The sequence below is a fragment of the Drosophila nasuta genome, chromosome 3 (assembly GCF_023558535.2).
Source record: "Drosophila nasuta strain 15112-1781.00 chromosome 3, ASM2355853v1, whole genome shotgun sequence".
Classification (NCBI taxonomy): Eukaryota; Metazoa; Arthropoda; class Insecta; order Diptera; family Drosophilidae; genus Drosophila; species Drosophila nasuta.
Window position 1 is genome coordinate 26,998,093 of NC_083457.1, and position 23,577 is coordinate 27,021,669.

The 23,577-nt window shown below is 41.4% G+C and overlaps 6 protein-coding genes and 1 long non-coding RNA gene across 9 annotated transcripts; 5 read left to right on the top strand and 2 right to left on the bottom strand.

Annotated features, from left to right (window-relative positions):
• The first annotated feature begins 1,302 nt into the window (after positions 1-1,302).
• On the top strand, positions 1,303-2,571 carry LOC132791473 (troponin C). The gene is made up of 4 exons (XM_060800404.1): positions 1,303-1,408; positions 1,504-1,678; positions 1,746-1,997; positions 2,396-2,571. The coding sequence occupies exons 1-4, from the start codon at positions 1,397-1,399 to the stop codon at positions 2,422-2,424; spliced, it is 468 nt and encodes a 155-aa protein (XP_060656387.1). The 5' UTR covers positions 1,303-1,396; the 3' UTR covers positions 2,425-2,571.
• A 2,144-nt stretch (positions 2,572-4,715) lies between these two features.
• On the top strand, positions 4,716-10,263 carry LOC132791471 (uncharacterized). 3 transcript variants are annotated; one of them, XM_060800403.1, is made up of 4 exons: positions 4,716-4,961; positions 7,964-8,588; positions 8,643-8,858; positions 9,090-10,263. In XM_060800403.1, the coding sequence occupies exons 1-4, from the start codon at positions 4,947-4,949 to the stop codon at positions 10,022-10,024; spliced, it is 1,791 nt and encodes a 596-aa protein (XP_060656386.1). In that variant the 5' UTR covers positions 4,716-4,946; the 3' UTR covers positions 10,025-10,263. The 3 variants fall into 3 exon arrangements, with proteins under 3 accessions (XP_060656386.1, XP_060656385.1, XP_060656384.1); XM_060800402.1 differs by having other exon boundaries at positions 8,643-8,846; positions 8,877-10,263; XM_060800401.1 differs by having other exon boundaries at positions 8,643-10,263.
• Positions 10,264-10,888: 625 nt separating this feature from the next.
• LOC132792694 (uncharacterized) lies at positions 10,889-12,016 on the top strand. The gene is made up of 4 exons (XR_009633033.1): positions 10,889-10,978; positions 11,075-11,290; positions 11,346-11,867; positions 11,925-12,016. It is a non-coding gene; the product is annotated as an uncharacterized LOC132792694 (long non-coding RNA).
• Positions 11,817-13,239, bottom strand: LOC132792693 (nuclear transcription factor Y subunit beta). Its single transcript, XM_060802142.1, has 3 exons — positions 13,140-13,239; positions 12,642-13,073; positions 11,817-12,546 (listed from the first exon to the last, which is right to left on the bottom strand). The coding sequence occupies exons 1-3, from the start codon at positions 13,170-13,172 to the stop codon at positions 11,911-11,913; spliced, it is 1,101 nt and encodes a 366-aa protein (XP_060658125.1). The 5' UTR covers positions 13,173-13,239; the 3' UTR covers positions 11,817-11,910.
• A 3,898-nt stretch (positions 13,240-17,137) lies between these two features.
• Positions 17,138-17,779, top strand: LOC132788125 (larval cuticle protein 16/17). The gene is made up of 2 exons (XM_060795445.1): positions 17,138-17,328; positions 17,393-17,779. Exons 1-2 carry the CDS (start codon positions 17,317-17,319, stop codon positions 17,777-17,779), a joined length of 399 nt encoding a protein of 132 aa, XP_060651428.1. The 5' UTR covers positions 17,138-17,316.
• A 2,026-nt stretch (positions 17,780-19,805) lies between these two features.
• Positions 19,806-20,465, top strand: LOC132790677 (endocuticle structural glycoprotein SgAbd-9). Its single transcript, XM_060799309.1, has 2 exons — positions 19,806-19,907; positions 19,985-20,465. The coding sequence occupies exons 1-2, from the start codon at positions 19,896-19,898 to the stop codon at positions 20,372-20,374; spliced, it is 402 nt and encodes a 133-aa protein (XP_060655292.1). The 5' UTR covers positions 19,806-19,895; the 3' UTR covers positions 20,375-20,465.
• An 853-nt stretch (positions 20,466-21,318) lies between these two features.
• On the bottom strand, positions 21,319-21,994 carry LOC132790676 (larval cuticle protein LCP-17). Its single transcript, XM_060799308.1, has one exon. The coding sequence runs from the start codon at positions 21,967-21,969 to the stop codon at positions 21,355-21,357; it is 615 nt and encodes a 204-aa protein (XP_060655291.1). The 5' UTR covers positions 21,970-21,994; the 3' UTR covers positions 21,319-21,354.
• Positions 21,995-23,577: the final 1,583 nt, after the last annotated feature.

Below are 23,577 nucleotides of genomic sequence, written 5' to 3' on the forward strand. Positions count from 1 at the left end.
GCTGCTTTCATAATTCATAAAAAAGTTGTCGCGTTTTTTTCTAAATTTCTGAAAGAAACCAAGTATCTCATTAGAATACAAGCGCCGAGCAAAACACAGATACAGATGCAGCTGGAGATAGAGATAGAGATGTTGATATAGATGCTATTTAAATGTCATATATAAATCAATTAATACTGTTCTAAATGTGTGTGCATATATTGCTTTTGTCATAAAGCAAAACAAGTGCTAATAATACTGCCGATTAAAATTTAAATAAGGAAATGAGACACGAAATGCCACAATTTTCGAATCGTTTATAAAAATGTCTGCGATTTCATTTGGCCCACAAAAAGTGTGTGGGACGCTGGGAAATTTTCTGATGAACGCATGTGTGGGCGGGCGGGCAATATGCTTTCAACCAATTAATTAATTTGGTTTGATCATCTGATAATTTGATCATTTTTACACATGCACGATGTGTTTAGGCGCCTTTGATTGATTGGCTCCATAAATTAGAGTGTGAAATTGCAATTGAGATTGTAATTGAATTAACATATTTAGCGGGCATAAAATTATGCACTGAAAGAAATTTCGGATTGATTAAATTAAAATTAAATAAATATTTAATAAGAGTCTTACATGTTAAGTTAATGATAATGATAATGATTGAAATAAATAAATAATAAATTATTTTAGAAATAATTTTAATGTATTCCTTACTAAGTAAGCTCTCCATAAATTAAGTCTAAGATACTTGAAAAATCTCTGAAAATAAATATATATCAAATTACTTTTTATTAAGAACTCTCTGAATATATTTTATATCAAACAACTATAAATTAGATTACACAAACTATTTGGTGATATTTTCTCGCAGTGGATAGTATAAATATAATCATTGTTCTCCACGTTAAGCTTAGCAAACCACTACAAAAATCAAGAATATATTATTTGCTCTTGCTGGTGAAGTGTTGTTGGCCAGCCACAGCACAGTAAAGACCTCCAAATGCTCAATGGTTTTACAGTCTTTTTTCGAAAATAAATACAAATTTTCATAATATTCGAGCATGTGAGTGTGTGTGTGTGTGTAGAAGAGAGTGCTTGTACGTATACAAGTGTGTGTGTGTGTGTGTGTGCGAGTTGTTTGTTTTGCCTGCTTTTATTTTCGAAATGCTGTTGAAAACCATAAATTAGCTTGTTACTTTTGGAATGCAGCGTTCACTGACGTGAGTGTGAGTGAGAAAGTGCTTGTGTGTGTGAGTTTGTGTATATGTGAGTGTGTGTGTGTGGTGCGGGTGTGCTTCGAACATATCAAGAATTAAGGAACTAATTCAGTTGGGCGGCGCACGCAGTGGCAACAGTCGTTAGCAGTGATCTTTCTGGTGAAGAACGCACAAAGCACAAATCTCAAAACATGGACAACATTGTAAGTAGAACACGCCAAGCACTTACATATCTTTGGAATGCTGAAACTTGGAATGAAAATGAAATACTAAATGCAATGCTAATGCACAATTACAGGATGAGGATCTGACCCCCGAGCAGATTGCTGTGCTGCAGAAGGCATTCAACAGCTTCGATCACCAAAAGACTGGCAGCATTCCCACCGAAATGGTGGCCGATATTCTGCGTCTGATGGGTCAGCCCTTCGACAAGAAGATTCTCGAGGAGCTGATCGATGAGGTCGATGAGGACAGTAAGTTTCCACCTACTACATTTTGTAATGAACTCCCTCTAAAAAATGTGTGCTTGTGTTTGTGCAGAGTCTGGTCGCCTGGAGTTCGAGGAATTCGTTCAGCTAGCCGCCAAATTCATTGTGGAGGAAGATGACGAGGCCATGCAGAAGGAGCTGCGTGAAGCTTTCCGCCTGTACGACAAGCAGGGCAATGGTTACATTCCCACCTCCTGTCTGCGTGAAATCCTGCGCGAATTGGACGATCAGCTGACCGACCCGGAATTGGACATCATGATTGAGGAAATCGATTCTGACGGCTCCGGCACCGTTGATTTCGATGGTGAGTACACTACAATATATAGTATGCTATATGATATACGCTGGCACAATTGAGACCAATTAGTAAATGCCGCATCTGTCAAATCAGTGGCGAGTAGTATCCGGCACTTTGGCCCAAAGCCAATATTAAAAGCGGCCATGGCGACATAACGCTCTCCTTCTTCTCCATTAATCGGGCTGATCGCCCACAAAAAATTATTGGTGTCTGCCTCTACAGAACAATGCTTAGTCTGCCATCTGCTATCTATTTATAGGTATCTTTTGTTTTATATGTATCCATGTCTGAGAGTATCTATATCTACAGCATAGAGCTGTAACTAAATGCTCGACCATGATATCTGCGTGTGATCGATCCATTGCGACTCACTAATTTCGTATCTCTCTCTCTTTTACTTACAGAATTCATGGAAATGATGACAGGCGAATAAACAAACACTAATTGAAGCTATCAAAGAAAATTCAATATACAAATATTTATTTTTTCAATCATGTTTATATCGTAAGAGTTCCCTCCCTTCCCCCACACTCTAAATGGCTAAATAAAATACGAGTACAATCACCCATCTCATAATATCAAAAAGAATGTTGATCCATTTATTGCCGATTCTAATTGCGATTGTGTCAAGAGAAATTGCCTAACCAACCGCTGGTTGTTTGTATTAAAAGCAATCTATTGTTAATAACAATAAACAATTGGCAACAGGAACTGATTGAGTTGTTGAGGAAAATCCAATAGCTAAGCACAAACACACACACACACACACACGGAGTGACATAGAGAAGGCGGCAAACACTTGCCTCATTCATTGCATCATTTGGCTGTGGCTGTTGCTGATGTGACTCACGGGTTAATTGATGTCCGTAAGCATCAATTATCGTCTCAGATTGAGAATCTAAACATTCGCATGCATTGTACTTTAAGCAGCCATTGCATTTATGTGCTAATTTGTGTAAATTTGGCAAGGCCAATGCGGCGTATGATAAACATCGCTTCAGCATGATGCAGTACAAGCCATCATAACACGTATACGCACCATGTTGCGTTACGTGCGTTTGAAATTCCTTTGCCACTTGGCTAACCTTCTGGGTCTTTTCCACCACTCTCTGCCACTCTCAACTCTCCTTCGCTTGCAAGTAGCTCACGGCTTGTTGCCTCAATAATTGAATGGGGCAAGAACAAAAGAAACACTCGTCAAAATGGTCAATGTTGCTTTTGGTTGTTTGGCTGTTTGCTTGGGCGTGAATGAGCACACAACCAGTTGCATTCGCAGTCTGTGTACATAATGCTCAACGGCCAGATATGCTACACTAAACAACACCTACAGTATCCAGTGATCCAGCGATATACCCGCCCCGCAATTGGCACACCAGATGCAAAATGACAAAAATGCATGCCACAAAGACCACAAAGACAAAAAAGCAAACTGAAAACAAAAAAGACTTGACAACATACTGAAAATGCTCGTCTTCAATTGTTTGCTGCCGTCAGCTGCCTTTCTAAATCACAATAAAAACAACGACAACAAAAAAAAAAAACTAGCAATTCCTCAAAATGTCAATGTGCACAGCCCAAATGATGTATGTGGCTTTTGCTATTATTGTTACTGTTGTTTAAACATTCTGCACTTGGCCATAGACAACCCAAAACACCAAAAATAAATAAACAACAAGTTACACAAAAAAAAGAAATAGTTAAATGACACAGTCGTCGCCAAAAACGTAGTAAAATTCGATTACAACTGCCCTTTGCCAGGCTTAAAGGGGGCAATTTACTGGTTTTCGCAATTTGTTGTTGCCCTGGAGCCATTTGGGTGTCGTTGTCGATATTAATAGTATTTATGACCGGCAGTGAAAGAGAGCAAGACTAAGAGAAAAGGTCAAAGAGGGACTGGTCAGCAAAGCTCTGGTAAGAATTACATTCGATTGCACGCTTCAAAGGGTCAGCCACAGATTTATTGACATCCGTTTCACAATGAAGCTGTAAGAATCTGCTTGCCAATTGCAATTGCAATTGCAGTTGTAAATAGTTGCTGCTGCTGCTGCTGTTGGTGTTGCATTGGAAGCGCATTCAAATTGGTTGGGCAAACGTGCAATCGAATGTGATGAGATGCGGCCGAGCATCGCTCAAGCGTTCAGCTTCGATTGGCTTTCAATTTATGAGCGCAAAAATCTAACAACTGGCAACTGGCAACTTGTTAGTAAATTGAAGATGTGCTACGAGAGTGCCGAGTACTGAGTATTGAGTACTCTGAGTACTACTGAGTGATGAGTGTTGAGAGTGTTAGTTGATCTAGCAAAGTCACATTGAGCAAACGCCAACACAATGGACATAGCCAAGAGATGTTGCTGCCTCTGCCGCTGCCATTGTTGTTGTTGTTGCTGTCGTGTCTGCCTCCCTACCAAGCGCCATGCAATTGTTTTTGCCAGCTGCAGCACACACACACACACATACAGACAAAGCTGCACACGATTGCAATAAATGCCATAAAGTATCCAAATCTAAGCTCCGCTCCAGCCTCTGTCTGTGTCTCTGCTGCTGCTGCTGTTGCTGTTGCTGCTGCCTCCCTCTCCGTCTGCATCTTTAGCTGTGTCGCAGCTTGGGCAGCGTTTTCGTTCATTCCATTCCATTCGATTGCATTTGGTGCCCAACCGATCTCGGCATAAAGTGCATTTGCTATATAAAGCTGGAGAGCTTCAGTTGCAATCGGCGCACAAGTTCCGTGACAATAGACGAGGCCACAACTCCACTCCCGAGCAAAGAACTCAATCATAAAATACTTTAACTTTGCTCCAAGGATTCCTTAGATGACACAGGAGCATCAACTGTGATTTGTGAACTGATTGTGTGTGCGTGTGTTTGTGTTAGACACAGTGTGAGTGTGTGTGTCTCTTGTACACTTAACATATACTTAAGACATTGTCCTTTGAGTAAGGAATAAAATCAACAAACATGGAGCTGAAATTGGTGAGTTTATAGCCTGGCGAAAACACTCGGATTAAACATGCACTTTGGATCATTCAATTATATTTATGGGCATGATAAATATTTTCCCATTTTTAAGTGTCCACTAAAAGTTATATTATTAATTGGCTGAATACATTTTTAATATACTAGTAAAAAAAACCATAACAAATTACAGCTTCTGAAAGGAATTTATAGCCCAACACTTGGGAATTAACATTTTTATTTGATTTGAAGACACATTTGAAAAAATTATGGAAATCAGTTCAAGGTGCTAAAACAGTTTTATTGAAAATTTAAATCATTTTCAAAGAAACGCTCTGCGTATTTCGGATAATTAACCCCATAACATTTACATTTTATTGATATTTAATAGCAACCAAATTGATATCTCAATTTTATACCTTTTGTTAACATCAGCACCTGTGTAACGAGTCTCATCACAATTCTGAAATTTTATTATATGCTTGATTAGTATAGCATATTAATGTGTAACTAAATTCAGAGACTTGTGTGATCCGCTTCTTACAATAATTCAAATTGCATTCTAATTTAATGATTGTTTCACACCAAACAATCAATTAAAATTGAGTGAATTGAGTTTAATTTGCAATTCATTTATGTTTCTCACATCGTGCATTGTGATTTTGAAATCGTCTTCTAATGTTTCCCAATTGAGATCAAATGCCAGCCAATGTATTGTTTCCGTTCTTTGCGCTATTTGCCGCACGCAATGCTAATGCAAAAAGACCCCGTGTTGCTGCAACATGTTGCAAGCAGCTGCAGCAAGCGATGGGGCAAAAAGATTTAACCGAAACGCATAAATTAAAAGGCCATTAAAAAAAACATCAGCAAAATCAGATGAAAAGCCAAAGCGTCTTCTGCTGCTTCAGCTCAGCTGCTTCATTGATGATGGAAAATGTGAAAAGCCGAAAATTACCAAGGCAGCTAAGCATCTAAGCAGCTGAGCAGCAGCACGCAAAGTTGCCCCATCGCGGGGCATCGTGAACGCCTCCGCCCCCAAGAAGATCGAGTTTTTTTTTGTTGTGTTGGCTGAAAATGAATGCAGCGTCGACCCAATTGTCAGCCCATTTGAAATTGCATCAATTATATTTGTGGCAAGCAAAATTAACAATCAGCAATCAACAGCAGCAGCAATAAACAGACCAAGATTGGAAAATAAACATCGGACTCGAGTCGGATTACCTCGTTGGATGCTACTACATACAACATCCCCCCGCAATTTGGTCACGAACTGTCGACCAGGCCACAACGGGTCTCGGGTCTCGGGCCTCGGGGCCTAGGCGTTGCATGCAGCACACATGCAATCGCAATTGTGGTGCTGGGATGATTCAAGCCCACAACGATTTTGGGCCTTTAAATGTCAAATATTTCATTATTGGCAGACAGACCGATGCTGCTGCGAGAAATACGAGTATCTGGCTTCGAAGATGATTGAAGCTGTCCATAAAGCTGTGCGGTGTCTGTGGCCAATTAACTAAATGCTTTAAACTTCAACTTGACACTCGGTCTGCCGCAGTAGCTTGGCTGGTGCCACTCGCAGTTGCCACTTGCCGTTGGCAAACGCTTACTTAACCTTCTAGCAGCAAGTTGTGGCAGCATCTGCCAATGTCTTCTTTGTGGTTCACACGCTGTTGGGCTGTCGCCTGTTGCTGCAACTGCCACTTGCAACTGGCAAGCTGCAACTCCCAGTCCCAACTACAAATACCAGAGTTCGTTGCAGGCTGAAAAGCTCTGATATTGCCGCAATGACAGCAACGCAAACTTCGACACAGCCGAAGAAGACAATGATGATGATGATGATGGTGATGCTGATGATAGTCTAATAGTTGTCTTTAGCTCGCATTTAACAACAATAATCACAAAAAGAGCGCTAATAGACCCAAATGAAAAACGTGATCGCATTGAAAAAATACCAAAAGTTTTTCAAACAAAACTATGAATTACCGATTCGTTGCTAAATTGAATATATTCATTCATTCATAAGACGACAGTCGAGTCATCTGACATTGTTTACATGCGGCTCACCTGCTGTCAGCAACTGATTCAATGATTCATTATTATTGCCAAAAAAAGAACAGGTCTCTATTATCTTCTGATATTTAGCGAAAAAAAAGATTGTAGACCTCAGACAGAAGTGAGGTGAACAAAATGCAATTGTATCTCCGCCTTAATGCCGGTTAACAAATGCTTTGCTGCACAGTTTTAAATGAAAATGTCATTATAGTTGAAGCTAATTGTGAACCTGAGGTTATCAAACAAACTAACTGTTAGCTTTACGATTCCTAATGATTACAAAGTATAGACTGGGGTATATTATTTGACTGCTCTAAAGTGAAGTATTAAAGGCATTAATGAAAATCTGAAAGAGTCTAATAATTACAACTAGTAAAGGAGTAACCAACTGAGGTATACAAAAACTTAAGATTTTAAGATGTTAGCTGACTTGTTAACACCAAAGCTGATCGGATGTGATCACTAATAAAGATGTTTGTATTACTGTCAAAGGTATTAATATATAAAAAATCTTGTTGGAGCATTAATTCACAAGGATATAACTTATAGTATTTAGCTAATAGTAAAGCAATATCATAATTCAAGCAATGGAATGACTAATAACTAATAATACTTTTAGCTAATAAGCTTTATAGTAATTCATTATCATAATCCATGTTCGTATTTTGGGAGGTTGAAAGTTCAGTCAGGTTGATGGCTTGTAAGCCGGCAAAGCAACGCCCCCTTGGCAAAACGTGCATCATGATGACATACAAAGACGAGTCTTAGCATTGGGGAGTGCTCTGCTCTGCGGTGTTCAGCTGTGCAGCCGCTGTGCAGAGATCCCACTGAGTCTTTGCCATGCACTGCTGACCCACTGACAACGGCACCACATTGTCTGCCCGCATCGCTGAGTCAGCCGAATGCAGAATGCCGAATGCCTTGCATAAATTAGTAATGCCACATGGCGTTGTATTTTTTTGTTGTAGGCTCTGTTGGCGCTTCTCTTGTCGCTGTCGCAAACGCAAGGGGCGCGACTGGATAACAAATACTTGCCCCCGCCGGCAAATGCAGCAACCGCGGGAGGCGGCGCTGGTCTCCAGGGACCAGGCGGTCCAGGTGGCGGTGGCGGCGGCTTTGGAGGCAGCAACAATGGATTAGGCGGCGCTAATAATGGATTAGGTGGATTTTCGGGTGGCAAACCTATTGCACCTGGTGGACAAGCTCCTTCGGCTCCACGTCTACCCTCCGGTCCAGCAGCTGCACCTGGACCACAGATCCCAATTCTGTCGTTTGTGAATGAAAACGACGGCGATGGCAATTATCGCTTCAGCTACGAGACGGGCAACGGCATCAAGGCCCAGGAGGAGGGCACCGTGAAAAACAAGGGTTCGGAGAACGAGATTCCATCCGTGATGGGTTCATACACTTACACCAATCCGGAGGGTGAACTTGTCGAGATTTCATACACAGCTGATGAGAATGGATTTGTGCCATCTGGCGCTGCTTTACCCACTCCGCCACCTATTCCGGAAGCAATTGCTAAGGCTCTGGCTGCTCAAGGAATTTCCCCGCTTCCAGGAGGCGGTTATAGCGGAGGTGCTGGCGGAGCTGGTGAGTTTATTGCGCACTTACTCTAGAGAAAGTGGTTCTAATTTTATTTTCCAGGAGCTGGCGGCGGTGCTGGAGGTGGTGGAGGATATGGCGGTGGTGGCGGTGCCGGCCGTGGTGGAGCTCCCGGCGGAGGTGCAGGTGGATATGGAGGCGGTGCAGGTGGAGGAGGAGGTGCTGGCGCTGGAGGATATGGAGGTGGTGCAGGCGGCGGAGCTGGTCGAGGTGGCGCAGGAGGAGGCGGCGCTGGTGGTGCTGGAGGTTTCGGTGGCGGTGCCGGCGGTGCTGGAGGTTTCGGTGGTGGTGCCGGACGAGGTGGTGGCGCAGGAGCAGGTGGCGGCGCAGGCGCTGGAGGATATGGAGGCGGTGCCGGTGGTGCTGGCGGCGCAGGAGGTTTCGGAGGTGGTGCAGGACGAGGTGGCGGCGCAGGCGCAGGTGGCGCAGGAGGTGCTGGTGGATATGGAGGCCGCGCCGGTGGTGCGGGAGCAGGAGGTTTCGGAGGAGGTGCCGGACGAGGTGGTGGCGCAGGAGCAGGCGGCGGCGCTGGTGGTGCTGGAGGATTCGGTGGCGGCGCTGGTGGTGCTGGAGGTTTCGGTGGTGGTGCCGGACGAGGCGGTGGCGCAGGAGCTGGCGGTGGAGCAGGCGCTGGAGGATATGGAGGCGGAGCTGGTGGAGCTGGCGGTGCTGGCGGATTTGGTGGTGGTGCCGGACGAGGTGGTGGCGCGGGAGCTGGCGGCGGAGCAGGAGGTGCTGGTGGCTTTGGTGGCGCCGCTGGAGGAGCCGGAGGTGCTGGCCGAGGTGGCGGCGCAGGCGGCGGCGGCGCAGGAGGAGCAGGTGGATATGGAGGCGGTGCCGGTGGTGCAGGAGCTGGAGGTTTTGGCGGCGGCGCTGGCCGAGGCGGAGCCGGAGGTGCAGGAGGCGGCGCAGGAGGATATGGAGGTGGTGCTGGAGCTGGAGGAGCCGGAGGCGCAGGAGGTGCTGGTGGCTTCGGTGGCGGAGCAGGACGTGGAGGCGCCGGAGGTGCTGGTGGCGGAGCAGGTGGATTTGGAGGCGGCGCTGGTGGTGCTGGAGGATTCGGTGGTGGCGCAGGCGGTGCCGGTAGAGCAGGCGCGGGAGGCGGTGCTGGTGGAGCTGGTGGCGCCGGTGGAGCTGGAGGTTTTGGAGGCGGAGCCGGTAGGGGAGGTGCTGGAGGTGGTGCAGGCGGATTCGGTGGCGGCGCTGGCGGTGCAGGAGGCTTCGGTGGTGGGGCAGGCGGTGCCGGTAGAGGAGGTGCTGGAGGTGGTGCTGGCGGAGCCGGAGGCGCCGGTGGAGCAGGTGGCTTTGGTGGTGGCGCAGGACGTGGAGGCGCTGGCGGACCTGGCTCACAATACATCCCCCCTGCGGCCGGCGGAGGACGAGGCAACGGCGAGTTTGATCCACAGTCTGGTTACATCTACTAGACATCTTAGGTTGGATAGATAACATCTCAATAGGACGCATTCTGCCGGATAATACTCTTAGATGAAGTAGTTTTTAAGAGATACCCCAGATTTTCGATGTATAATTTTAAATATTTATGTAAATAAGCTTCCCGGATGTTAAGAGACAGTTTGAGGGCGACTTGCAAAATTATGATCTTCTCGAATGTATGTTTAAGATGAGATTTCAGGTTTTCGAATTTACAATAAATGTTTCTAGTGGCATCTAAATAATTTGTTTTAATAAGTTTTTAATGGGATTGTTATTATGCAAAGTGGGCTTATATACGGAAATTAGTTTTGATTGAAGACCATTAAGTTTATTTTTGAGTAATGTTATTAATTGAAAATGGTATTGAAACTTTAAACATTACACATTACTTCATTGAAGTATTTGCTGTGTCATTACTTACTTATTATTGCCATTAAGTAAAATTTCTAGTGACTCTAAGCTGACACCAATTATTTGTATGTTTGCGCTGTGCTGAATACTTTTGCATTGCATACTTTTAGGCTTGTCCTTAACAATAAATAGTTTAATTTTCTTACAATAGATGGCTACGTTATCTGCTACAGAAGAATTTTAGCTACCAATATAAATGGGATACTTTTAGGACGCTTTTAAATCATATCGGCTTCAGGCGCCGTTATATTATCGAACATGAGAGAAATATGCAACGAGCAAGAGATGAAAGAGTATCAGATTGACTTGAGTCTAATTTCAGTTTACTTTATCACAAATTTCAGCTTCAACTTGCAATCATTTTACCTTTGAATTTAGTGTCAAACATGAGACTCCTTTCAGTAAGCTGAAGCTAACTTTCCACATTCATCCGAAAACAATATTTCGTGCCGATTACATCGCTAGAATAATTTTAACATTACAATTTTTTACAATTATAACGCGCTTTTACATTTATTAATTTATTTTATCAAGTAAGTACCAACCAATCACGCATATATACATAGTACACAGTGCGTCAATTAACATTTAAAATTGTAACCAACATAACGTGTTCCTAAAAAAATTAGCAACGGTAGGCAGCGAATTAAAAGGGAATAGAATGCAGCCATTGATGCATCGACCATCAACTATATAGTGTAGATGTCGCTATAAAGTGTATACAAATATTCTTGATCAGCGACAACTGCCGAGGCGATATAAAAGATGAGAACGACATCGAAGTCGACGATGCGGGATGTTTAAAAGTGAAATAGCTAAGCACAAAATCAAATGCAGAGATATCGGTAAGTTTGAAAATTAAACATGTTAAATTTTAATAATAATAATGATTGCTTGTAGCATATTACTTTTTTTTTTTAAATTCAATTATCCATGAAGGATTTTATTTAACTATTTTTAAATGCCCAATGAAGAGAGCAAAAGTGTTGCCACAAATGCGTCCCTTTAGATTTATAGTTGAAAGCAGTGGGTCAGAGGAATCCAAGGCTCTATTAAACACATCTGATCACGGTCTATCACTACGTAAACAGTTATATATTGTGAATCACAATTTGTGAAATACAAAAAAACTTTCGTGAAAAAATTTGTGGTACATTTTTGTTAAAATTGAAACTGTTTTTCAAAAGTTTGGTACAAACAATTTTTTTGGAATGGCAACCGTGATTCTAATTTATTTCAGACTTAAATTGTTTACATTAGCATTTCCATTGATACTTGATCTATAGCAAACTAATAATCATAAACTTTGCAATTACAGTTGCAGTATCTGAAATTTGACAAAAATTAAAAGTCGTTTTAGTTTTTCATGGGCATGTATTTCATGCATTTGAATGCGACTAAATGTACATAATTAACGATTAAGTGAGTGTCGATTAACTGGAAATAAACAACTCAGATATGAATTTTATTGCTTTTCAGATTTTGAAGACTTCTTGAAGCGTCTGTTGTATTGGTTATAGCCAAAGGGATCAACCAGCTGGTTTGGTCTGCCTCGCAATTGCTGTGTGATTAATGCCTGTTGCTGTTGCTCGTTGCGCTGATCCTTTTGCTGCTGCTGTTGTTGCTGCTGTTGTTGTTGTTGCTGCTGTTGTTGCTGCTGCTGCTGATTTAGATTCTGTTGTGCCTGTTGCTGCTGCTGTGGCGTTAAATTGTTGCCAAGCTGTTGACCAAACTGTCCGGCATACTGGGCTGGCAAATTGCCCGAATGCAGCGTATTAAACTGTTGCTCAGGTTGATATTGTCCGGAGTTTTGAAAGTTTCGTTGTTGCTGCAATTGCTGCTGCTGTTGCAGAGGCGTCAGTTGTTGTCCAGGTGCTGGACGAAATGCGGCAGACGATGGCGGCAGCTGTCTATACGGGGTTTGATAGGGATTTAAATTCGGATTGAGAGCGCCCTGTTGATATGGCTGAGCGCCCACAAAGTACTGCGGCGTCGCTGGGATGCCAGTTCCCTCGGCTCGGAAGCCATTCTCATCAGCAATATAACGCACAGTTATAGGCGTGCCCTCGGGAGAAGTGTACGAATACGATCCCTGTATAACCTGTTGAAAAGAATATTAACGAAGTGGGTCTAAAAGTATGCCACTATTTCTACAGTAGTCTAGCATTAGAGTGACCAGTCGTCAGTCGTAATCACCTGCGCCTCGACACCCTCGCCGTAGCCCAAATTCTTGACGTAGCCCTGAGCCTGGGCCGTGGTGCCATCTGCTGCTGCATAGCCATAAGAGAAACTTCCATCGAGATTCAGTTCATTTTGATACGCAGTGATGGGAACGTAGTTGCCCTGATTGTACTGATTGTATCGATATGGATTCTGTACGCCAGCGCCAAGTGGTGTTATGGGTGAGGTGAGCGGGTTAAGTGGGTTAAGTGGATTCAGCGCAGTGCCTTGAGCTGGAAAGATGCCTTGTCCGGGTGCCTGTTGTCGCTGGCGCTGAAAGGCGGACTGCTGTTGCAGCTGTAATCCTTGCTGTCGCTGCTGGAACGGCGTCTGTTGAAAGGGCGCTTGGGGAATCTGGGCCTGGCCAGCGCTCATTAGCGCCAGCCATAAAACGGAAAACACTAAGCACTGTAGATGAGACATATTTAATTGATGATGCGGGAGGGAACTGCAGCTAGACGAGATCATGTTTACCCGCATCGGCCGAACACTGCACTTGGAAGGCATTTAAGCTGTCAACGTTGTCATAAATCTCACAAAACGTTTAGCAAATTACACGCTCGATAAATCTGACGTTTCACTTTCGCGCTGAGTTGTGATGGGAAGGAATGGATGATGCTGCTGCTGCTAGTGCCACTAGAACTTGCCGATTGACGTGCAACGACTGCAACTGCATCACATCTAGCTAGCTCTATTTATACAGCTATCCGAGGCAGGCAGTCAAGCTCAACAGTCGCAGCCCAAGCCGCAGCCCAAGCTCAAGCCCTAAAGCGCAGCTCGATCATAAGAATCGCCGGCGCCCAGCGGCCGCTTCCTGTGTGCATATGCACTTGCCACATGCCACTTGCCCCTTGCCCCCAGGTGGTATCAAGAATCTGAGCATCTGCACCGCAACTGTTGGCGATCTTGATTTTGATCTTGTTGTTGCTACTGGCCGATGGACGATACAAGATGGGTTGTAATTTATCTACGGCCCGCGAATACGAATCGTGTTAACAGCCAACAGCCAGCTTGGCGGTTGCCGGTAGTTGGTTGGCAGCTTTATTGGCTTTTTATTGGCCATTGACAGAAGGACAAATAAATTTGTTAGCGAACTTCATAGCTGGCATTGCCATGCTTGAGTCAAGTTTTTCCGTCGCTCTCCCGAACCGCACAGCGAGTCAGTATTTATGATGTTGCATGCATCAGATAGAAGCCACTAGATACATTGCCGTATGCAAATGCAGCACTTTTTGCTCTAGCTCTTGTCTTTTGTTCTTAAGGTGTTTATGTGAGTTATGGCATCAGTTGATTTTTGGGCTACTGGGCCGTATACGCAATTTTTTGTTTCCAATACTCAAGGTTAATCCCATACTAAAAAGACTTGATTAGTTTTGAATATAAAAGATTGCATGTTCCCGAATCATTTATTACTGTCTATCTATCAAGGAGGCAGACTTCAGACACCCCCAAAGATTTAGCATAATCCATTGTTGTCCATTGTCAGTTGGATGGAGTTCATCATTTGTCATTCGTCATACTTCGAGGCGTTGCCAGTTGTTGGCTTCACCTGTTATGATTGCAATAAGTCATTTTTGTAACAACACTGCCTTGCCTTTACTCACTCGACGTTAATGCGATTTTCACATTTGTCATGCGTTCTGGCTTGCAATTTACACAGCTAACCTGAACATACCTATTTTTATGTTCATATTCTCGACTGCCTAATTGAATGTGTTAATTTTTATGGGATTTTTAATTCTACTTCACGGCGGCAAAGGCAAGGTCATGGCTTCTGTTGCTCATGACCATGTCCAAAAATTGCATTTCACATGGTTACGGCAAGTATTTTCAGTGGAGATTATATGTTGTGTAGTTTTTAATTACTATTTGAGAGTAGTTACATTTTTAAAATCTATTTAAGAGCAGTTTCTTTACTTTTAAAGACTATTTGAGAGTATGTACGTTTTTAACTATAAAAATAAGTTGTTTTTTAATTATGCTGTTATTTCTTAAAACTTCAAATGCATATGGAATAAAAAGAAAATAAATTATAGCACATCTTAGTTTCAAGTTTAAATATTGTTATTAAATATTTAGAACCATTTAAAAGTATATTTTGGCAACATAAACTTATTGATGCGCGTTTAGTTGTATTTTTTTGACGTGTTAACTTAAATTAATATTTGAATTTTCGCCCTAACTAATACCACATATTTTTAGAATTTTCATACCAGCACCTAAAAGCATGCAATAAAAACTTAAATTAATTTGAAAATATTTTTAGGCATTAACAACTGCTGAATCCTCTACAAGCAATATATGTGAATATTCTGTAATATAGTTGAAGATTACTTATTTTTACAGATTAAAATAATTTTAATATATGCATACATATTTAGAAGGTGAAGAAATAGACTTATTGATGTAAAGAACTAATTTTTAGGAATAATTATAATTTTTTTTATATTATATATATATTATATATATATATATATATATATATATATATATATATATATATTTCATATTCATTCCAATTTTTCTTTTATTAGACAATTTGAACACGCATTGCATCAATTGATGACATTGAAACTCAAACTGAACGATAATTAATCAAATTCCAAATTTCAACCAATTTCTCTTTTTTAAAATGTCGAAGACATCTACATTACACAGAGATTAGTTAACAATCTGCGAATATTGCAAAAAGGCAAATACGCACAGAAATTTGTTCATTTCGTTATTTGCGATATTTATGCAAATGTTTACAATGAGATGAGATCAGTAAGTGGATGAGAAAACAAAGATGTTCGTTTCATGTTGTAATTGATTTTATTAATACTGTGTATTGGTTTATACTCGTACTTGCAATTAGTAACTGTCATCGACTGATTATGAAAGCCCTTAGAGAGATAGATGTACAATTAATCGATGATCAGTTATCGCTTAAGCAAATAATTAATAATTAAACAGAGAATGCATTAACAATTGATTCCATTTTGTTACTTGAATTGCTCTCAATTTAAGACTTTATTTCAGTTTTGACTTTTTTTTGTCGCTCTCTTAATGTATTGCATAAGTCGATTCAGTTGTTACATCAAATTGGGAGACAAGCAGTAATCGCGTTGTATTAGATAAAGTAGGTGCAGATGAAGATGCTGTTGAAATTAATGCATTAATGCAAATGATCCCAACAATGAGAAAAGATGGGGATTTCAAGCAACAAATTGCATTGGAACCGGAGCTGGACACACCTCCCACGGCTGTGAGTATTATTAATCGCTGTGGGCTTCACAGTTGAAATGAAGGCATTTGACATTTTGGTTTGACTCAGTTGCAAATGTGGTTCCATTAGGCCAAGTTTTATGATTTGTATCGAAACCGCCAACGAAATGCTGTAAAAATTAATTCAGTTCAAGATCTGTGCGTATCCCGCTTGCTGTTCCGGTTTCAGATCAAGTTGCTGGTGCTCAGTTTGCATCTTCTAAAGGTTAATGTGTCGCATCTAAGTTATACACTCGTTGGCATTGCAATCGGATCGTTAATGAGTTTCTATTACAACTTCAATGGACAAGTTTTGCAAACATCTGCAAAGCAATCGTATTATTAGAATCAATTTATTAATATGTTTTTTGTGCAGCTCGGATTTGGGCCTGGGCCTCTCGCGACTGGGCGTGTCGCCATCAACGCCTTTTGTGCGCCAAGGCAAATGCCAGCACTGAATTGGGAATTGGGAAATGGCAATGACTGAAAGATACTCTGTAAACAACATAAACTAGAATTACAAATTGGCATTCAAGCTACTCCCCACTTAAGACATGGATACAGGGTGTTGGTCTATGAATTGCCACTGCTGCAGTTACAGTGTCGTAAGGTTGCGAAATTGCTAAAATTATTATTAAATTCTTGTGGCATAAATGTTAGTCGCTTCTCAGTGCCCACCCACTGTAACAGTTGAGGCGACGCGACGCGACGCCACAAGACGCGACTCGATGCAAACTGGCAACTAGACAACTGGCTGTAAATTCAAATGTGGCCACAAAACTGAATGCAGAGCAAGCGGAAAGTGAAACACAGAATGGCAATGGATCGGAATTTGCATGGAAGTCAAGTGGAAAACGTTTACAAGTCTGCAAATAAAACCGTAACTGCAACTGTAACTGCAACTGCAGCACGTTGCAAGCTATTTTTTGAGCCACTCAGCCGTTACCTTTTCTGCACCTTTCGCTTTCGGGGCACGCCCCGCCCACTAGGCGACATGTTTGTACAAGCAATTTGACAAATTTGATTAGCAAACTGCACCCACACCACATATGTTAAATAACATACTACTCGTATACGTAATATACAAATATCTCACACTCCCACACGCATATTAGAGTACGCACCAAGTTCTTGTTGACGCTGTAACATAGTGCAGACAATGGCCAATTAGTTACATAACAAACAAACACACTCCGTTGCCATTTAAATTGCAAATCGGACGAGAAACAAATAGAAACAGTTCAACAAACTGCCGCTGGCCATTTCTCGACTTGTGCCGCAACTTTCTATTGACCCAGCATAAGCAGAGAAATGATTTGACTCCAACGTCTTTGTATATAAAGCTAAGAACTCTTTTGTCTGCGGTTTAGTATTAGCATAAATTCACAAGAGCCGTCCATAAAATATGTTCGCATTGGTAAACAGAAGCATTGCAGATACAAACTAAACTCCAGTTGGCTACTAATGTCTAATCTGTGTAGTGTTTGATCTTGACTTTAATGCTGAGCGGCAGCCGCGTTGAAGGGGCGCAGACGGAGCTGGTGCCGATCATTAAGTCAGTCGCAGAGCAGAAGAACGATGGCTCCTATTTCTTTGCCTATGAAGGTGCCGATGGCAGCTACCGGGAAGAGGTGGGAATTGTGAAGCGATCGAGCAACAACAACATTAACACGCCACCAACTGATGATCACAACGACGATGATGATGATGAGACGGAACTGGAGATCTCGGGTGTCTATCGCTACATTGACAGCAATGGGCAGCGTGTGGAGGTCAGTTATGTGGCCGACAAGAATGGCTTTGTGCCCGTGGGCACAAATATACTCAAGGAGATTAGCGAGGCGGCGAGGCAGTCTGCGGAGAGTTGAGCTACACTGTAAGAAACTACACGTTGAGTATTATTAAAGTAGTAGAAAATAGTTAATGATTTGTTAAACATGAATTCTTATGGTGCATCGTGTTACGTATGCATTGATTGCGATCACTTCGGCAAATGTTATTTAAACAATTATCGAAAATAAGCGACTCATAAACAATACCGAGGCTAGCTCCACAGGCTTTGGCCAATAAATTCAAATCAAAAGCTGCGCCAGCTCAGCGTTAAACTATGCCAATGAGGAGCGCCATATGGCCAAGTGGTTGCCAAGTGGCCTGGCCAAGTGGCCGGCAGACACCTCCTCGAGCACCTCGTCGTCTCCATGTGCATCTTCATCATCAGCTTGGAGGCTGAGCACTTTAAAATGTTCATCGTGTTGACGATGCAACATATTTTTTGCCTTTTGCTGCTGCTGCTGCTCTGCTGTTGTTGTTGGTTTTAATGTGAATTCGTTTGGCTGTCAGAAATATAAATTGTTGCAATTTTTATTGGCCCTCTTCTGACACTATACACAACATGGTAATTTTCAGTCAGTCTTGAACCAAGAGAGGCCCAGTAACCCAGGGCAATGTCTACAGCTAAGCTTTTGATGATGACTCTTCCATAGTATAGTATAGAGTTTGCCCTTTGCCAAATGTCGTCTGTTATTCGCCACAGTTGACGCGCGAATAATGAAATCGAAATTCGATTCAAAATAAACTCGAAGCTCAGTGAGCGTGCTTTCCATTTTCTTAGAAGAAACGGTATTAATTTATTTATAGTTTTGAATATTTCTTGTTAATTGAATTAATGCTGCGAATAATAACGGTGCAGGCGATAAAATGCATTGGCATTTATTTATGCAGCTCATTTGAATTTTAATTTGCGTCATTTGTCAATTTAAGTTCGTAGTTGAATAGTAGTTAAGGTTTGATTGTTAAACTCTAGCTTAAGTACAATGTAATTAATTATAAACAACGATGCTAGAAATTAGCTAATTTATGTTGAATAATCTATGAATATTTCAATCTAGAATATTGCTATTTTTCGTTTATGTTTTCAATTTAGTTTGCCGTTAGAATTCCAGTTCAACTTGTTCTGGGAATTATCAAAAATTCCTATGTGAAACATAATTCGCGAAGTCAGGTACAAGAATACACCTTACAAATTGGAATGAATCATGGGATTGTGGGTGTTTTTGGCTCCGGGCATTGTGTCAATGCTTCACTGCTGAACTCTGGCTCCTCCTCCCTCGCCTCCTCCTCTGCAATTGTCATTGGCTGAAATTTGCACATTACACGATGCAGATACAAGAGTGAGTAGTTGTTAATAAATTACGAGAAGCATTACACAAAGCGCTGACATTTTACATGCTAAATGAAAACACATTTGTGGGCTTGGTGGATGCCAATGCCGATGCCACACAGCAACACACACACACACACATACATTTATGCCACTGTCAAGTGGAAATTAATCGCGACACCTTCAAGACTTTCAGAGTGGGTGAAGCGGCATCAAAAAAGCATCGAAAGTTAATGGCAACTGCGCGGCACTGCAAAAAGTCTGCGCTAATGGCTGCATTGATCGATTGATGGATGCCATCAATAAAAAAATAAAGATTCAATTGCCATGAGTCAATGCGGTACGGAAGTGGCTGTGCAATGTCTCTGGAATAACTGGAATGGTTGGCACGTTGTTGTCGTCTTGTCTTTATCGACTGGGACAGACAACGCTAAGCCGGCCAGGTGGTTGACACATTTCTCAATGCAATGCGGGGAACTGGAAGTGGATGAGACAGAGAGAGAAAGAGATAGAGAGAGTGAGAGACCAGTGCGAACGAGTCGAAGTTGACCCTGACATTTAGAGTGAAGCAATTTCGAGCATCGTTTAAAGTTTTGGCCCGTAGCGCAGATGCCATAAACCGGGATGCAAACATGTTTGGCATGTTTAAGCGAAAGAGGCGTTAAGATATTTCGATCGCATTGCGTGTTGCGTCGCTTTCGAAGCGCAGCGCTTATAAAAGCCAACACACAAAATGCTATTCACTCAAACTCTCGCTTTCAGTGCTCCAGTTCCCTTCAGCTGCTCCAGCTCCAACCAAAAAAACTAACAAAAACTATATAAAGATGTACAAGTTCGTAAGTAATCATCGCGATTGGATAGTGATTGTGTGTGATTTATTAATTGATGTGACCACAACTCAAATGATTTGCAGCTGCCACTGTTCGTCCTGGGATGCGTCGCCTGCGCTTTGGCCGCACCTGCTACCGATAGGGGAGAGGAGAAACCCATCGTGACGATTGTCCGATCGGAAATCACCAAGGATGTCGATGGTGGTTACCACTCCATCTTTGAGAACTCCGATGGCACATTCCGCGAGGAGACCGCCAAGAACGTCATCGATGAAGATGGTTACGGTTACCTCGAGCTGACTGGCGCCTACAGCTACTACAACGAGAACGACGAAAAGGTTGTTGTCAACTACACCGCTGGCCGTAATGGATATGTTCCCGTGGGAACAATTGTTAACCCAGAAATCTCCCAGGTGGCTTCCGATGCTCAGTACTTGCCCAAGCCAGAGCGTGAGGCTCCTATTGAGGAATAAGCTAGAAGCAAAATGTAGATAATTGTGTAACTCTGAAATGCCAGTGAGATTAAAATGTAAATGTAAAATAAAAATAAACTACTAGCTCATATACATAAATTAAATATCGTCTATTATTATTATCACGAAAGAGCTGCTCAATAATTTGTGGCTCGTGTTTTGCGACTTTGCTTTTGCATCTCTCAATCTAACTGTGAATCTCAAATAGTGCCAGCGGATAAATTAGAAATTCCCGACGCAAAAGACCTTGAAAATCAATTTGGCACAGACGCAAAACGCAATGATCCCAAAGGTGTTATATATATACAAATATATGTATATTATAAAGTGTTGATTAATTCACACACCAGACTTAAGATGACGTATTGCTTTCATCTATCACTAGTTGGGGTCTTCATTATGGGGGCTTTATTATCAATAAACTAAAATTCACATGATTAATTAAGTTGGTAATTATGCAAATATTGTTAGAGAAAGATCATCAGACTTTGCAGCCAAATTAATGCGATATAAAAGAATATTAGTGATTAGTGAAGAGATTTAAAATTTGCTTAATTTGCCAGCTAAACTAAGTTGCCGCCACAATGTTATTTGTATTTTTTATAAAAATATATTTACCATTGTTATTATCAATAAAAACTACAACGAAATTTGGCTCAGCCATTTACACAGTGTTTCATCAGCAAAAAAACAAACACACACATCTCTGCCTTCACCATGAAGTTTATGACATCATCATTCCGTCAATTAGCATAAAGTTGTTGTCTAAAAAAACTGCAATACACACAGATTGCGTGTTTGATTTTTCATAGGTCAGTCAGTCTATTATCTCTATAGGCATCTTTGATGTGCCAATCATCAATAAATTAACAGCTATGATTTTGCCTAAAGACACAGGTATTTTATTGCTTAGCAGTTAAATTAGAACGGACATCTCTGCGTATACGTAATACTAAAAATAGTTAAAAACTAAAGATTACTTAGACAGCGACTTTCTTGCTCTTCTCTGGCTGCTCAACTTTGGCGACGGGCTTCTCCTCGACGAGCACCTTGACGGGCACAATTTGGGATGTGGCTGCCTTCAGCTGTGGCCTGGCTTCAGTGTGCTGATTCACATCGGTTTGAGCACGAGAACGACGTTGCTTCAGTTTCAGTTCCTGCTCCTCCTCATAGGTGTTCACATTGGGCAAATCAGCAGCAGCCTTGGCATTCAGAGAAATCTCGCTGGGAATGTTGGTGCCAAAGGGCACAAAACCATTCTTACCAGCGGTGTAATGCACCTCGATAGTTTGTCCATCGGCATCGACATAGCGATAGGAACCCTGCACCTCCAGAGCTTCGTCTTCGGTGCCAGCATCAGTAACTCTGGCTTGCTCGTGGCGGTAGGAGTTGTCGTCACCCTCGTAGGCGAAGCTATAGGAACCATCTGGATTCTTATCCGATTCGTAGCTCAACAGTTTCACAACTGGCTTCTCGATGTCGCTGGCCTGACGTCCAACGGTGCCGATGTTGCCGGCAACGTTAACAGTGCTTCCAACGGAGGCGCAGCTAACACCGCTGGCCACCAGAAATAGACAGACAATAGTTTTCAACATTTTGCGTGGTGCGTTCCTGACAATGTTTGCTACTTAACTTGACTCAAGAAGCCCAAAGACCTCGGCTTTTATAGCGACCACCAACAAAAAATTAGCATCCATTACGTTATCTGTCCAAAGAAAAAAGGAAAAAACCACAAAGACTAAGAAAAGAAACCAACGAAAAATAAAAGAAATTCTTTAGAAACGAACCTAATGTGCTTTAATAAAACACTCACAGCTCACAACATTTGCATAACTGCGAGTGTTTATGATTCAACGAGTGGCGAAATATCAACAACGATCTGCCATCTACCATCTACCATCCACCATCTGCCATCCTCCATCTACCGTCGTCTTGCCAAGTAGCCTGGCAATAATATGACGATCGATCCACTTGATGCTGATACCGAATTGACTAATTGATTTGTCCCATCAATCATGGCACACCACACAAAAATTCTCATCTCACACACTTGGGTCACCTCTACGGTATGACTGATGATGTCTTTTGGGTCTGCGGAATCCGCAAAATGTTTGAATTTTTAATTAATCGACGTCACAAACTCGTTTGCATCGCTAACAAAACACAACATCCAAAATCCCACCTACACTTTAAAAAATTTTTTAAAGAACTAACAACAAAATTGTCAAATAAATTGTAATTTTTTATTTTTAATTAAAATATTTAAATGCAGCATATATTTAACTTTATTTATTTGTTTAATTATAAATGATGTTTTTAAGTTATGAAAGTAATTAAATCGCTTGATAAAATTGAAAAATAACAAATATTTTTATATGCATGAAATATTTATGTTTCCCAAAACAAAATAAAGTATATATTATATTATATATATATTTATACCCGCTACAGATAGGGTATAGAGATATTATAACTCATATAAAAATTGTATAAGTTATTTAAGAAATACTTTTGTATGGGTAAAAAAGCCTATTTAGTCTTAATTTCTTTGATTGACTTGATTTGGCGTACTCCGTGGTATATTTGGAATCTAATACCTACCAAATATAGCCATGTGTATATATTTGAGTCATTTTGTTGAATGAGAAGTATGAGTATCTCACAGTCACAATTTTATTTTACAATCTTTAAGATAATATGAATTAATAAATAGAAGGGAACTGTGTATATTGACAACTATTAACTAGTTAGATCTTTAGCTCCATTTTTATTGGTCTTGGTTATAATACTTTAATTTACAATATAATAATAATTTATGGCTTAGATTGGGTAATTTCCTCGCCTGTGTTAGGAGTTACTAACCTAGAAAAGAGTGACAAATTATTAAAGACTCGTTCTACTATCGAAATTGTGATCAATAGTAGAAATATTTATTCAATTCGTCCTAAATAATTCCGACTTCATTACAACAATTTGTCATTCTTGCAAGAGTAGTCGGTGCATGCATCAAATGGAAATCGTTGGAAAATGTTTAGGAAACTGCACTGCAATTAGCATAAAGTTGGCGCATTGTTTGCAGCTACAAGTAACTTGGCTAACAACACAACACAGCATAGCACAGCACAGAAAGAATAAAAAAACAAACTAAACAAAGCTACATAAATTAAGCTAGATATTAAGCGCACTTAAGATGCGCTGATTGA

Excerpts from the sequence above, each read along its gene's own strand:
- LOC132791473 (XM_060800404.1), top strand. Across the intron at positions 1,679-1,745 it reads CGATGAGGTCGATGAGGACA|AGTCTGGTCGCCTGGAGTTC; the intron begins GTAAGTTTCCAC and ends GTGTTTGTGCAG. Across the intron at positions 1,998-2,395 it reads CGGCACCGTTGATTTCGATG|AATTCATGGAAATGATGACA; the intron begins GTGAGTACACTA and ends TTTTACTTACAG.
- LOC132791471 (XM_060800401.1), top strand. Across the intron at positions 8,589-8,642 it reads CGGAGGTGCTGGCGGAGCTG|GAGCTGGCGGCGGTGCTGGA; the intron begins GTGAGTTTATTG and ends TTTATTTTCCAG.
- LOC132792693 (XM_060802142.1), bottom strand. The coding sequence starts at position 13,172 with ATGCCTTCCAAGTGCAGTGTTCGGCCGATGCGG. Across the intron at positions 13,074-13,139 it reads GCAGTGTTCGGCCGATGCGG|TGCTTAGTGTTTTCCGTTTT; the intron begins GTAAACATGATC and ends TCTCATCTACAG. Across the intron at positions 12,547-12,641 it reads GCGAGGGTGTCGAGGCGCAG|GTTATACAGGGATCGTATTC; the intron begins GTGATTACGACT and ends TCTTTTCAACAG.
- LOC132790676 (XM_060799308.1), bottom strand. The coding sequence starts at position 21,969 with ATGTTGAAAACTATTGTCTGTCTATTTCTGGTGGCCAGCGGTGTTAGC.